Below are 15,514 nucleotides of genomic sequence, written 5' to 3' on the forward strand. Positions count from 1 at the left end.
AGCCATTCAATGAAGCCATGATGTTCAGATATCACTGCTATTCATGAATGGACAGTAAATTTTTAAGTTGGTCAGTTTTTGTTTGCAATACAGGTCTAATGACTCCTGAGTCTGATCTGAATTCTTCAAGCTGTCAACATAAACCCAGACTAGCAGGCCATGCGCTCACATGGTTTCAGGACTTTTGTTTTTGCACTCAGCCTGCAAGGTCCACAGGACCCATCGAGCCGAGCTCCTGTAAAACCCCACTTGGTGTTTTGTCATATGTGTGGTTTACAACAGCAGAGGGGAGTGACGGTTTTGAGTTCATAAATTCAGAGGAAGAGAAATCAACGACTGACGAGCTGCAACGTCTCTTTTTTTTCCTTCCATCTCATCTGGAGAAAAAATCCCCCAGAAACCATCGGTGGGATGTTCGCCTGTTGCATCCGACCAAAGCTGTGGAGGGGGAGTTCAGTGTTTTGGTCCAACAATGCATATTTCCTAGCTGCCTCGGTCAGTTGTTCTTCAATACTATTCATCCTGCTCTATAGCTGAAAAAACAGCTTCTAGATGATGAGTAGTTGGGAATATTTTTCACATACACATCTAAGACATAAGGTTGAGAACAAAATGACACAAATTTCATCACACATCTACAACAAAGAGAGACTATTTCAGCACATGGGCCGACCATGCTGGACTTTCTGGTGCCGACATCGACTGTAGATTCACTCTGATTGAATCAAGCAGGTGCCTCCGTTTAATCATTCAGCACTACAAATTTGGCACATTCAATCAATTGTCACATTTGTTTATGTTGTTACACAGACTGTAGATTCCACTGCAGATGACTATGAAATACTGTTTTTCATGGAAGCAGAGAAAGTAACAAGTGTAAGCAGCAGCCCTGATATTAGTGATGGGTCTCTACATTGGAACAACAATAAATTATTTAAACAATTAGCATTTTCAGATGGAAGTTATGAACAAACCTCACAAGACATATGGTCTTATGACTACAAATTGAATTAGACATTAGAATTAGAGTAGTTGACTATTAGAATAGTTGACTACTTCAATAAAAAATAAAATACAATTTGCTTTGCTTGTTGAAGTATAATTTGATTTGACAATCGAATCAGAGACTCTGAAGCTGAAAACTTGAATTTGTGATGAAACATCTAACACCACTTTCTGTATCTTAAACTGTAGGATAAGTGGGGCCCTTCTCCCTCCCCCTACCCACTGCATGACCTTGCACAACAATGAGCTTAAGGCAACAGCTCCGCACAGGTGCCCACAGCTAACTAAATGAGATTCAGGTATCCTAACACATCAGGCATAGTATTCTGACTGCAGACAGGGGACATAAATTATTATTTCTTTATATCACACCTGATATATTCAACTTTAGAGAACATTTTGTCTGTAAATCTGATGTGTTTGAAGTAGGAAGGATGAGGACAATGAGAATTTGATGTTTAAAAGCAAACAAATATAATCCATGGAGACACTACTACTACTGCAGAGGTTATGAGAAGAAACATGTTTAAAGAATGGGCAACATATCAGAAAAGCATGACATGTTCCTGGACTGAGATGCAGAGAGATTATCTTTTTCTCATTAAACTCTTAATGCTTCAAGACTGTAATGATCACATTCCAGTTGTAATGAATCATGTGCTTCACAAGGAAGAACTTTGTCTTTAAACTTTCAACAGAAATCAAAGCTTACTGAGTTTTGTCTGACTTGGGTTTCCTTCCTGCAGCTACCCGGCCTCTGGTCTCCCCCCACGCTCCTCCTCACATTAATCACAGTGATCTGGAGGAAGGCTGGGCGGAGCCGTTGGCTGATTCATTTGCTGGTGATGCTTGGTGCCTGAGTGCAGCAGATCAGACTTTGATCCAGCGCTGTTAGAGCCTGTTCCTCTTTTCCCTCATTTTAATTACAGACTCATAATGGAGTCTGTACACTTGGCTGAAACACATCAGACGCTCATAGGCAAAGAAAAATTTGCCCCCTCTCCTATTCCCCTGTGACCTCCACCCAAAGGTCTTCTTTGGAACTTTGAAACTGAAGGCTTCCAGCTGGATGGATGACTGAGAACCAGACCAGGTCTGATTCTCATCTTGGTTTGTTCTAATCTTTTCAGAAAGATCTGGCATTCATATTTCTTGAGCGAATTATGAAGTTTATTTTACATTTGGCCAACAATGGTCCCAAAGAAACCTTACCACAGGACTGGTAGTTCTGGCAGTGGCTTCAGTGAAACCCTAACCCCTAACCCTCTTGGAGGCTAGTTTAGGAGACACAAATTGGAGATAAAGTGGCACAAAATGATCCTCTGTTTTCTGCATTGCTTTTAGATATCTGAAAGATGTGGCATGCATCTAGTCGGAAGTTTCAGTGCTTGTCCTGCTCCAAGATGGATATCCAACCCAGCCTAAAGTCCTCTTTAACCTCTCAGGTTTTCTTCCAGGATTGTTCTGGATTTAGCTCCATCCATCTTCCCATCCGCTCTGACCAGCTTCCCTGTTTCTGATATAGAACAGCATCTCCACAGCATGATGCTGCCTCCACCAAAACATATTGTACATCTAGGCCGTGAAGGTCAAAAAGATGAATTCTCCCCTTACCCACCTTGTCAGCTGTAAGACAACAGAAACATGACTAAAAAGAAATTTTGAAAATGTAACACAACATTTTTTGTTGAATATTTTCTAGTCATGGTAATAAAATGGCTTCACCAAAAAAATCTATTCTCTTCTAGGTTCTAAAATTATTTAAGAAATACAGATTTATTATAGGGTAAGTAAGTGGAGCGCCACTCATGGGGTCACATCAAGTGTCAAAGACATAACATGGTTCAAAACCAGATTCTTAAAAATGTAATTTCAGAGCCTTTGAGAGAATACCTCATTTTTTCCAGTTTAATGAACAAAAGGGCATCTTTTATGAGAAGGTAAGGATAGGAGAGGATTCTTCCAATGCATCATTATAATACGTCTAGCCAGTTGTGTGAGGCAGGCCACAAGGTCAGCATGATGGAGGGACAGTAATTGGTTTTTGGGGAGGACCTCAAATAAAGTAGTGAGTGGAGAAGGCTGTACTGTGGTGGAGGTGATTGTAGAAAGTGAGCCAAAAACAGATTGGAATAGAGAGGGACAGGTCCAGAACACATGGCTGACAGTGACCCAGGCCACACGTCACACAAGGTGAATCCACATCAGGAAAGATTTGAACCAGTTTACTTTGGACCTGTGAACTCAACCAGTGACTTTACACTGAATTCTGTTGGGCACAAATTGATGAGTGAATGTGTTTTAGAATAATTTGACACATTTCATCATCCATCTCTATGACATAATGACAGATTCAACAAATATGTAAAACAATATTTTTTATGAAAGTTACATACGACAGCAGCAGTCTGATTAGTCAGGGAACAGTGTTGGCCCTTTCTTCTTTCCAATGTTACTTCTGTTCTGCTCAGCTCTCTGAAAGTCCCAACATTTCAATCAAATTGAAATTTGAACTTTGACTTTACCATTACAACACTTTACTTTGCTTGATTAGGACAATATTTAGCTGTTAAGACAGCTGGCCTTACATTGGACTCTAGAATGATAGAAATATATTCTTTGTGAGTCCAGAAAAACTGTGCTGGAAGGCGTAAAACTCCGGTTTTTACAGAGTGACGGTTTTCATACGCAGTGATGAGTGGTCAGTCAAATAGATTTAACTAAAAGCATCTGCCTGCTGCTTCCCCTGTCAACTCTATGAAAACAACAAGGTTGTTCTTTTTTCCTCACAAAGCTTTTTCATTTCAGTTTGTTGTTTTCATTAAGCAGAGGTCATATTAAAGTTATGTTGGTGGCTCTTTTTCATTATGTCTTGATAGGTGAAACACTAATGTCTTATTGAGTCAGTATATCGTGGTAAAAGTAACTTTAAAAGCTAATGTTTATTAGTTTTGAATTTCATTTCATCAAATCTGCAGGTAAAAGGATCTGAAACATTTACTGCTAGGTTTCTACATTTTGTTCTGCTAGGTGTTTGTTCCTTCAGGGACCTTCCTCAGCAAGCTTTACCTCCACTTGTAAAGGTAAAGCTTGTACATAATGAGGGAGTGAAATGGCATATGAGTGTTTACTTAATTATACCAGAAAATGATAGGGCTTAGAATTTGCCGTATCAGAATGTGTAATCGCTCTGCTCTGACATTCCATGTATGTTATTATTTATAAGTCAGTGGTTAACATTTTCACTGGCCACAAGAGGGAGACAAGGCTCTTCTCAACTGGAGAAGCTGTGTCACAGTGGGCTCTAAATCAGAGAGACACACTGACACCAAACAGCTACAACAACAGCAAGCATTTTGATTCATGGGATTTTCTTGTTTCTATATGGTTGGATATGTGACATAGGGGATCATCTGTGTCTCTTTTAAATCTTAATGCTGACGTGTGTATCTTTTATTCAGACTATACAACGTAGATCAGTGGTCCCCAACTCTGGTCCTCTGGGCCCATTGTCCTACATGTTTGAAATGTCTCCCTACTCCAGTACAGCTGACTCAAATGATTACATTACCTCATTTGCTGCCTCCAATTGCTCCAGAAGCCTGTTAGTCACCCATTAATTTAATTCAGGTGTGCAGCTGCAGGGAAACACTTAACACATACAGGACAGTGGGCCCTGAGGACATCTGGCGTAGATGTTTCTACATTTTTCCGGACAGACTCAGACTGGTTCCAGTTAATAATGTAACAGTCAACATTTTATTTTCACTGCATTAGGAATGACTTTTGTTTCCTATTTAAATGAAAGCAGTTACAGGGCTGGGTACTTCCTGAGTGTTCCTAACCCAGCAGTTGGACTGGTAGTTGTGGTGATTAGGGCTTGGTTGGGTGGGGGTGAAATAAGGTTTTATGGGTGTTGGTTGGTAATGTTTTGTTGGAGGGGTTGGTTGGACCAACCATGACTTACCCCTTTGGTCCTGGCTGGTCCATGGGGTCTCTAGGTCCTAGGCTGCTGACCAGGTTGCTTTTCTGACCTGCGTTCTCCTGCAGCGGTATGATGGCCATTCTGCAGTAGCTTCTGTCTGACATCACACATTTCTCAAGGGTCTCTAATCACAGACTCTGCTCTGGTGATGAGTGCAGGATGAGCTGGCCCATAGAGGGGACTTTGTATCAAAGCCTTTGGATCTATCTTCTCCTTCCTAACAGACACAGCACCATACAAGAAAAGATGTAGGGTGTGACTTGGGGTGTGAAACGATGTACCCTGCTGGCATAGTGGGTACTGCACCTTCCTTCTACTTTGCTTGCCTTTATCCTGAACCTCGATTTCATATAGACACACACAGTGTTGAGGCTGGGGTAGTGAATGATCTGCTGTCAGCAAGCACCTTCACTCCAGCCCCAGTTTTAATATGCAAATCCGTTATAGCTACCAGCAAGTCCAGAATATTTCTGCCAGCTTAGCTGCCTGGTTGGAATGAGGCCAGGACGGGTTCTAAAGTTCCAAAGGTTTGTGTAAACTGATATTTTCTTTTAAGTTATTTTAATAACCCTTACTGAGTCTGCACTCATCGTAGCACTCGTGGCACATATGGGTGGTTTTAGGTTCCATAGTTTAGCTGGATATGGAATAGATTTCTACACAGTACAACACTGGCTCTTTTCACAGTAATATTTGTTTTAGTTTCATCAGAAAGTTTTGTATCTTCTGGAGCATTTTGGCTGTCCATATGTCATTTATCATTTTACACTATAATCTTTTATATTAATTATAGTAAAAAAAAAAAAAAAATGAATGAACTGGTTGGCACATTCAGGATTTCAACATACAGCAGCAAAAAAGCTCTCCATGTTAGAACTCCAGTAGATCTGGGAATGAAGTCACTTCATAACCTCAGAAGGCAAACATTGATACAATTCTAATCTGTATACCTGTGCATATGCTAATATATAATTATATGAGACTAAACAAAGAAAAAAAAAAAAAACAGAATCAAACCCCTGAATAAAACACAAGAGCTTCAGTTCCTCTCATACTTTAGCTGAAATCCACAGAGAAGTGTAGAAGTGAACTTCATGCCTTCAATTGTTTGGCTCCATGAACTCTGGCTGCTAACATCTCTATATGAACAATGCCCAAATATTTCAGAAAGAGAGTGAGTGTGGAGGTTTCCAGCATGTGGCAACCAGTGTTTTTTACCGCAGGGATAAATTCTGCCAGCAGTGCTCTTCTCATGTCGAGTGTCAGATCTAGCATTGCTAAAGCTGATGAAGCAGATTTAGTTTCTGTCCCTAAAGCTTCCTGAAAACTTCAGATGATCTCAATTTGTTGGTTTTTTACTGTAAGGTTCCTATAAACTTTATAACTTAATGTTATTTGTGTAATGTAAAAGTTGTTAACAGATAAAATTGGACTTTTACAGGGTTTTTTCTCTGGATTACTAACACAGTCCAAAAATACAACTGTTTGCTTTATTGGTCTCTTTAAACTGTCCTTAGTTGTGTGTGTGTGCATGTTGTCTGTCTCTGGCTTCATTCACACAGCAGAAAAATGCAACCCTAGTCTGCCTGTTTTGCTTTTATCCGACCTCTATCCAGCTTTTTCATGACGTGCCATTGATTCGAGACGTGTCATAATTCTACACCAGTGCAGTCGGGTTCTCCAGAGTTCTGCTAATGACCTCATTATTTGACTCAAGTGTGTTGAAGTAGAGATACATCTAAAAGTTGCAGGAGACCGGCCCTCCAGGACCAGGAGTGCCCAATGGAAGGGTGGATTTTTTTTCTTTTTGTCATTTCCCACAATGAATTTTCTGTAACTGTGCTTCTATATTTTCCTGTAAAGCACTTTAACTGTGCATAAATTATGCTATAGAAATCCACTGTCTCTCTGCTCTTGTTTTCCCGTGTGCCTGCTGCACTCTGCACCCTGTCGTTTAGTTTCAACCCCCTGCGCTTCCCCCCACCCTGTTACATCCTGGGAGAGACATGGTGACTTTAGATTACACTGATGCTTCGTTTTGTTCGGCCTGCTTTCTGGATGTGAGATGCTGCTTTTATTCTCTGGTTGTGTATGTGTGCGTGTGTGTGACACTGGAGCATCCTTTCAGTAACCAGAGGTACATTTTTCTGGGAAAATTTATTGCATAAGTCATGAGCTCTTAAAACAGCTGAATGTCAGCCTAAATAACAGCTCAGATGTCCTCTTCACTTCTTTGAGTAAACAGAGCGAGTGTGTGTATGTGTGTGTGCGTGTGTGTGTAGATTGCCTGGAATCTGATGGATTCAGGGAGACAGTTTGAAGGTGGGATGAGGAGATGAACGAAGGGGCAGTTTGTCTTTTCCTTCGATCCCTCCATCACCTTCCCTGCATTGGTCATATCTCCCCATCCATGTTCCCTTTCCTGCTTTCTCTCAGCTTATTGGCATGCACACAGAGTATGTCTCGCTGGCTCTGTGCTTGTGCAGACAGAGGATGTGTGGAGATGGGTAACCATGACAACAGCAGCTTGAAGTTAGACTGCTAGTGGCAGAGACGGTGCCGTGCCTGCTTTGTACAATTCTTTTTCTGTGTGGTGGAAGATTCACAGATAAGTTGTTCTCCTCATATTCCAGCCCAGATCTGTATGAATACTGTCCACGCTCCTGATCTGAGTGCTTCAGTGTGTGAACAGTTCAATAAAGAGCTAGTCATACTTGCTGTACCCTCTTGGCATCTTTTTATTTGGCAGATGAATGAAAAGGCTTCTAGATTTTCTGCATAATTTTGTCCGATTTTAGTTTATTGTCAGAAAGAAGGCCTGCTTTCCCATCTGTCAGATCTAGATGCCGGTCAGGGCAACTGCCCACATAGACCGTGTAAAAACTGACTTATTGTGAAGAATGATTCTATGCAAACACAAAAAGAGATATGTCTTTTTAAAAGATGAAGGTATATACATATCATGATTAATCACAATGCCTATCTCTGAAAGCTTGAAATATAAATGTGCACACAGTTGTTATGGTGCAGGATGGTGTCTTGAGAAAGCTGCTCTTGTTGCACTCCAGCCGGTTAAGATGCAGGCATTTTATTATTATTATTATTATTATTATTATTATTATTATTATTATTATTATTATTATTATTATTATTATTATTATTATTATTATTATTATTATTTTTGCAGCACAAAGGAGGTGTTGGATTCTCCCAGTATACCAGAGCAACCAAGGGACACTTAGTCCACTACAGATTCATACAGGTATTAGGATACAAGTCAGGATACAACTGACAAATAAAGTATATATTATTTCCTAATTCTTGGTGCCCTGCCCCTTACTGATGCCGGTCAGGGCAACTGCCCACATAGGCCGTGTAAGAACTGCCATTATGTTTCCAAAAATGAAAATTTTCTCAAACCAAACCTGTCTGAAGATTCTCAGTTTTCCATGTTTTTGTATTAGGAAGTCATTTTGTTTTAAACATTCATGTAGAAATGTCTGTCTTCATTTATTTCCTATGAATCTTGTGCAATGAGGTGACAGTCTCTAGTGCTCATCCAGCCGAGTGGCCGGTGTATAAGGTCTCAAACATGTCCTTTTTCTCATTTTTACTATAGTTGCCAAGCAACACAGGGTGAAACATTGTTATTGGTTTTTCACAGAAGAGATAAAGAATCAATCAATCAATCAAATTTTATTTGTATAGCACATTTCAGCAGCAAGGTATTTCAAAGTGCTTTACATCATATCAGACACAGAAACACAATGCAACATAGAATCAATAATCAAAACACGACAATGAGTCAAGTTCCATCAGTAAATTTGTAGTTGATTACGTTTTAAATGCAATCCTAAACAGGTTGGTTTTTAGTGGAGTTTGCATCCATAAAAGGTTTACCTGTTACACTCCTACTGTGTTTTATGGAACAAAATACTTATTGTTATTTTTATTCCCACTCACACAGTTTAAAACCATGTTTACAGCCTTTCAAAGGGCTTCTGGCACCAGGCTCCATACACCTCTTTCATGGAATGTCGAGCAGGGACTCCGCCGTCCCTCACGGATTTTTGTGCAATCAAAACACAACATTAAGTCAGATTCCATCATTAAATTTCTAATTGATCACGTTTCAAATACAACTCTAATCAAGTGGGTTTTTAGTTGAGATTTAAAGGAAGTCAGTGTTTCAGCTGTTTTACAGTTTTCTGGAAGTTTGGTTCTCCCACAGTCCATATTTATATGGATGTCATTGAACACTTTGACTAGGCCAGTCTCTGTGCTGCGGTGAGACCGGAAACCAGACTGGAAGGAGTCAAAGCGGTTGGTTATCTTTAGGAAACAATTTTAACTGTTTACACACAACTTTTTCAATAACTTTGCTGATGAATGGGAGGTCAGAGGTCAGAGGTTGGCCTGTAATTCTGCAGTAGTGATTTGTCCAGATTGTTCTTTTTTATCAGTGGTTTGATTACTGCTGTTTTCAAAGCCTGGGGGAAAACGCCTGATGAGAGCGATGAGTTACTATTTGGATCAGATCAGTAGCAACAACAGGCAGAACTTTCTTAAAGAAATGTGAGGGTAGAACATCCAGACAGCAGGAACTGGAGCTGAGTTGACTTATAATTTTCTCTAGGGTTTTATAATTAAATAGTTGAAATTGGGTCATTTTTCCTGTATTTGTTTTGTTTGGGTTCAGTGTTGGTACTGACTTTATAGTGGATGTGCAGATTAATCCTCTGATTTTTTGAATTTTCTCTGAAAAGAAACTGGAAAACTGGTTGCAGGCGGCAATAGACTGAAATTCAGGTGGTAACGTGATAGGAGGGTTTGTGAGTCTGTCAACTGTTGCAAATAAAGCTGGAGCATTGTTAATGTTTTTGTTTAGGATATCTGCAGAATGTGTGTAACTGCACTGAGCTTGTTGGCATCTAATTAGCCATCAACCAGTGCACCCTGGAGGATGATGGAACAGCTTCCTCGTGGACAATTAGCTGCTGGAACACGGTGAGCAGAACTTGATTTTCCATTTTGAGACTAAAATGTCCATTTTTAGTTTAAAAGTTCTGAATATTGTCGCGCTTTTGGTTTCCAGGGTAACGGTTGGTGTAGGTGAAGATACGCGACAAAAAATAGAAAAAACCTCTTGCATGAACTTTACTTCTTTCAGCAACAGATGAATTACAACGACAACCGAGTTGTTCTCATGTAAGAACCGTGTCGCTTCTGGTCTCTAGCTCTGGCACAGACAGCGCTTAGCAATATCCGGGCAGTGAGCAGTGAGAACCATAACAACAACAGAACATAAACATCGAGTCTCGTGATACTCTTTTTCTCTCGAACTGTGTTGCATTTAATGACCTAACTAGGCTCGGAAAACTAAAATAGAAACTACGAAACCAAGCTTAAGGTCTAATAAAGTTGAACCTTCTTTACACTATCCCTCCTTTTAGGAATACTGAGTCCCTTCAGTACAAGTTATACAGCCAAAATTGAGAAAGAAGTGGTAGTTATAAGAACGTAACTACTGAAATGTATATGCCATAAGGGCAAGAAAACATAAACCAAGTTATTTAAATTCTGCAATTCTAACATTCAACTAACTCACTAACTAAACTAGTGCCTAAATCTCTGCGGTCTTTTGACTAGACGACCACTAGATGTTTTAACAGTCTTTTCTGAAGAATTTGAATCCCCCTGTCTTTCATCTGGCCAGCATCCTGGATCCTTGGGCTGGAGGTCTTCATTCTGATCATCTGACAGCGGTAGTAGAGGAATCAGGGGAACATCCTCTTCTGCTGGTTGAAATTCTTGGTCTTGGAAATTCTTAAGCAGTCTGCTTCTTTGACGTAAAACCCAGACTGGTATCACGTCACTGTCATACGGCTTGAGCCGATCGTGGTGCATCACTGTCCTGCGCTTGGGACCTTGTATTTCATACAGCACAGGACCACAGCAAGCTGCAATAATTAACGGGCCTTTCCATAGTTTCTGAAGCTTATGGCTTAACCCTTTCTTCTTTGAATCGTCTCTGACAAACACCAGATCTCCTACACTGTAGAAGTGTTCTTTGGCCCGGAGGTCATGCACCTTTTTCTGCCATTCTTGTGCAGTGCAAAGGTGGTTTCTTGCCAGTTGCTCAGGACTTAGGGATTCAACCCAATTGACTTCTGGCCTTTCTGGTAGGTGCACAAATGGCTGATCACCATTACTGGTGCTGCTTCTGGGCTGGATGCACCTTAAGGCTAGAGGCACAACATCATCCAAGTCATCTTCAAACTTAGCCCACTGGATATGAATTTTTTGGCAGTACCTGCACCCTTTACATGGCAGATCTGACAGGTTAATCCCTGCCTGGTAACAGTCACAGTTCTCCACCTTTTCTCCTGGCATCCTTGACATGGCATCTGCATTACCATGTTGTTTGCCAGCTCGATGTTCAATCTGAAAGTCATACTGGCTTAATTCTTCAAGCCAGCGGGCTAGTTGTCCTTCAGGACTTTTGAACCTAAAAAGCCAGATGAGACTGCCATGGTCAGTTCTAAGTAGAAACTTTCTACCTAGTAGATAGTGGCGGAACTGCCGTGTGAAACGAACAACAGCAAGTAATTCACGACGAGTGACACAATACTTCTGTTGAGCTGGTGAAAGGCGGCTACTCGCATAGCTCAGAACTCGTTCCTCTCCCCACTGTACTTGTGACAAAACAGCACCAACACTGTTGTTTGAGGCATCCGTATCCAGAATGAACTTCCCTTCAGCTTGGGGATACCCCAACACTGGTGCAGTGGTCAGTTTCTCTTTGAGCCTCAAATGCAGACTGCTGCTCATCAGTCCATAGGAACACTGTCCCCTTTTTGAGAAGAGTATGGAGGGGGCTTGCCAGCTCTGCAAAATTGGGTACAAACTTCCGGTAATAGTTACACAGCCCAAGAAAAGTTTGTAGTTCCTGTAAGTTATTGGGGGAGTTCCACTGCTGTACATCCTTTATGAGGGCTGGATTTGGACTGATTCCTTTGCCACTCACAATGTGACCCAAGAAGAGAACTTCTTCCTGCAGCAGATGACATTTTGCTGGTTTTAACTTTAATCCATAGCTTTGGAACCTCTGGAAAACCTGCTCGAGCCGATCCAAACTTTGGTCTACTCCATTTCCAATGACAATGACATCATCCAGGTAGATGAGAAGAGTTTCCCACTGAAGGCCCCCGAGAACGAGCTCCATTGCTCTCTGAAACGTACTTGGAGCATTGCATAGTCCAAATGGCATTCGAGTGTATTCATAAAGGCCCCATTTGGTGATGAATGCTGTCTTTTCTCGATCTTTACTATCCACTGCAATCTGCCAATAGCCGGATTGAAGGTCGAGAGTAGAGAACATTGTGGCTCCACCCACAACATCAAGACATTCTTCAATCTGGGGTAATGGATAAGCATCCTTGATTGTTAGATTGTTCAGACAGCGATAATACGCACCATCTTACTCCTCCATCCTTTTTTCGAACTAGGACCACTGGAGAGGCCCACTCAGATGCTGATGGTGTGATTACGCCATCTGCCAGCATTTTTTTAAGATGTACTTCCTCCTCGCCTTGAAATCCAAGAGGGGTTCTTCTCACAGGTTGACGCACAGGTTTGGCAGACCCAGTGTCAATTTTGTGTGTTACAGCGGATAAGTAGCCATGGTCAGAGTCACTTTTAGCAAAGATGGATTGGTACATGAGGAGTAGCTGAATGAATCGCTGTTGCTGTTCCTCACTGAGGGTCTCACTTATGTAGCCACCAAACTTTGGAGATGCTCAGGAATGTCAGAGATTGTTGCTACCCTCCCAACCACCAGTGATGGTGCAGGCATTGAATTTGGTTTTGGTGCAAATGGGGGTAGAGGATAAACCTCAACTAGGAGTCCAAGACATACTCCTCTCTGTAGAGCCACTCTCTTGGTTGAAAAATTGCACACTCTGACTGGCACCTTTGTCTTCATGGTGACAACAACACTTCCAGAGGCTACATTATTTGCAATGTTCAGGGGTTCCAATAATGCAGTAACCCCTGGCTGTGGGTCCTCCACTTCACCCCACATGACACATTCAGATTTGGCTGGGATGATTGAGGTTCTTTCCAGAGTTACTCTAGCCACACAGTAGTCTGAGCCATCATCTCGCACAATTTTGGAGGGGACCAATTCATCTCCAATGAAAACTTTGCCTTGGGTATAGATGACAACATCATGGGCCTTCATCAGATCCAATCCAAGGAGGACAGAGTCTCTTATAGGGGCTACATGCACTTCCCAGTCTATGGATTTGGACCCAATCTGGAAGGTCACTGTGAGTCCATGTTTAGCTTTCATGCCATCTCCAACTCCTGCATTTAGTAGGTATGTATGGTGTAGGTCTGTAGGTGCAGGGTTACCATTCAGGATTCTCTGATACAGCTCTTCTGATATCACAGTTGTCTGAGCTCCAGTATCAGCTACGGCCTGCATTGGGATATCATTTATGGTCAAAAGAATTTGCAGACTCTCACCCCTCCTTTCTGTGCAGCCAACCTGTCTGCCTTGTAGTTGGGAATCTGAGGTTGTGCTTCCATTTGACTGCAGTGGGTTGTCTATATACTTGTCACTATTGTGTCTTGCAGTCACAGGACTGGGAGCCCTACTGCAGTCCTTCCTAAAATGTCCTGTCTCTCCACACTTAAAACATGGGCCAGTTGTTCCACGATTTGGACTTGGAGTTTGAGAACGCCCTCTGCTGGGCTGCATGTGTTGGTAATTAATTCAGGATGGGCTTGGATATTATCTTTGCGATTGAATTCACTCGCAAGAGTCCTGTAGATGATCCCGCTTCTGACACCAGTTGTCGCGCTTTTGGTTTCCAGGGTAACGGAGGCGCTGGTGTAGGTGAAGATACGCGACAAAAAATAGAAAAAACCTCTTGCATGAACTTTACTTCTTTCAGCAACAGATGAATTACAACGACAACCGAGTTGTTCTCATGTAAGAACCGTGTCGCTTCTGGTCTCTAGCTCTGGCACAGACAGCGCTTAGCAATATCCGGGCAGTGAGCAGTGAGAACCATAACAACAACAGAACATAAACATCGAGTCTCATGATACTCTTTTTCTCTCGAACTGCGTCGCATTTAATGACCTAACTAGGCTCGGAAAACTAAAATAAAAACTATGAAACCAAGCTTAAGGTCTAATAAAGTTGAACCTTCTTTACAATATAAAAACATGTATTGCTTTTAAGATTAAGATACTATCTAATGAAAGAAGTCCCAACAAAAGTGATGGGACATGCAACTTAACAATTTTCTGCATAACTTTTTGAGGCAATAACTGCAATCAAAACTCTCTGAGGCTTCTGCACCTTTACACAAGTATCGTGGCCTGGTCCTCAAGGCAAACTGCTTCAGTTGCTCCAGGTTTAAAGGTGCCTACACCAAAGAAAGTATTTCATCTCCTTCCACAGATGTTCAGCAGGATTTAGATCAGGGCTCAGAGAAGGCTAGTTCAGAATTGTCCAATATTTAGATCTTAGCAATTCTTGGATGTTTCTAGCTGTGTGGTTTGGGTCATTATCCTTTTGGAAGACCTAAGACCTGCGGCAGAGACCAAGCTTTCTGACCCTAGGCAGCACATTTCTCTCCAGAATGCATTGGTAGTAGGCCTGTCACAATAAATGATAAATCAATTAATCGTACGATGAATTAAAACTATTGACACCATTTTAATTGTCGGCTTTATCGTCTCTTCTGGCCTTTTTCTGTTGACACTGAATGAAAAAAGGCTCAACTCTGTTGCTCTCCACTGACCCTCCCTTCCTCATTTCCTTATTGTAATGTCCAGTTCACACTACACGATCTTAGATCTGTCGGCCCATTTTCAAAACCTGAGAGATCACACATTAGCCAACAGAAGTCCTAGGTATAACGGTTCGATCGGGTTCCATCGTGCCTGATCGTGCTGTGTGGCGTCCAACAATGGGCACAAAATAATGGAATACAAAATAATTAATGCCTGGTTTTAACTCATTTTAAAACCAGGCATTAATCAATGCTTTAGTACAATCTACCTGCAGTGCATGTGGTTCTAGTGTCAGTGTAACGTCCTGACTGAATGAAAATCATTAGAACCTATTTATGTCACGTTAATGAAGAACAGCTGAAAAGTTACTGGGTTCATCAACTGCGTAGAAATTCCTAACTCCTCCCCTCATCATTTCTATATTCTTTACACCAAATGTTTTATAAACATTAATGTTGTTTCCATATATTATCTCCAATGTCTGCTGGACTTCCAGTTGTGCTGTGTCAGCTGTTTGGGATTCCCCTCTGTTATTTCCTGTCAGAAAGAATCCGTGCTTTCTGATTGGCTACCTGTCACATTCAACAGGCTGCGTTAAGCTCCCAGTCGGGGAAAACCCCTGATTTAGATGGAGCGGCCACTAACACACCACAAACTACAGGATGATCTGTTATGAAATCACAAGAGAATCTTAGAACGATTAAAGTTCTCAGG

General features: G+C 41.4%; 1 protein-coding gene across 17 annotated transcripts in view; it reads left to right on the forward strand.

The window, feature by feature from the left end:
* The window catches only part of LOC122826053 (pleckstrin homology domain-containing family A member 5-like), a 142,848-nt gene that overhangs the window by 51,857 nt on the left and 75,477 nt on the right, over nucleotides 1-15,514 (forward strand). The window contains exon 4 of one of the 17 annotated variants that reach the window (XM_044107548.1): nucleotides 9,879-9,927. The exons of the other annotated variants lie outside the window; for them this stretch is intronic. Within the exon in view, the coding sequence (XP_043963483.1) occupies nucleotides 9,879-9,900 (22 nt within the window). The 3' untranslated portion in view covers nucleotides 9,901-9,927. Of the gene's footprint in view, nucleotides 1-9,878; nucleotides 9,928-15,514 lie in introns of those variants that run through there. 17 annotated transcript variants of the gene reach the window in all.

The sequence above is a fragment of the Gambusia affinis genome, linkage group LG23, assembly GCF_019740435.1.
Source record: "Gambusia affinis linkage group LG23, SWU_Gaff_1.0, whole genome shotgun sequence".
NCBI classification, from domain to species: domain Eukaryota; kingdom Metazoa; phylum Chordata; class Actinopteri; order Cyprinodontiformes; family Poeciliidae; genus Gambusia; species Gambusia affinis.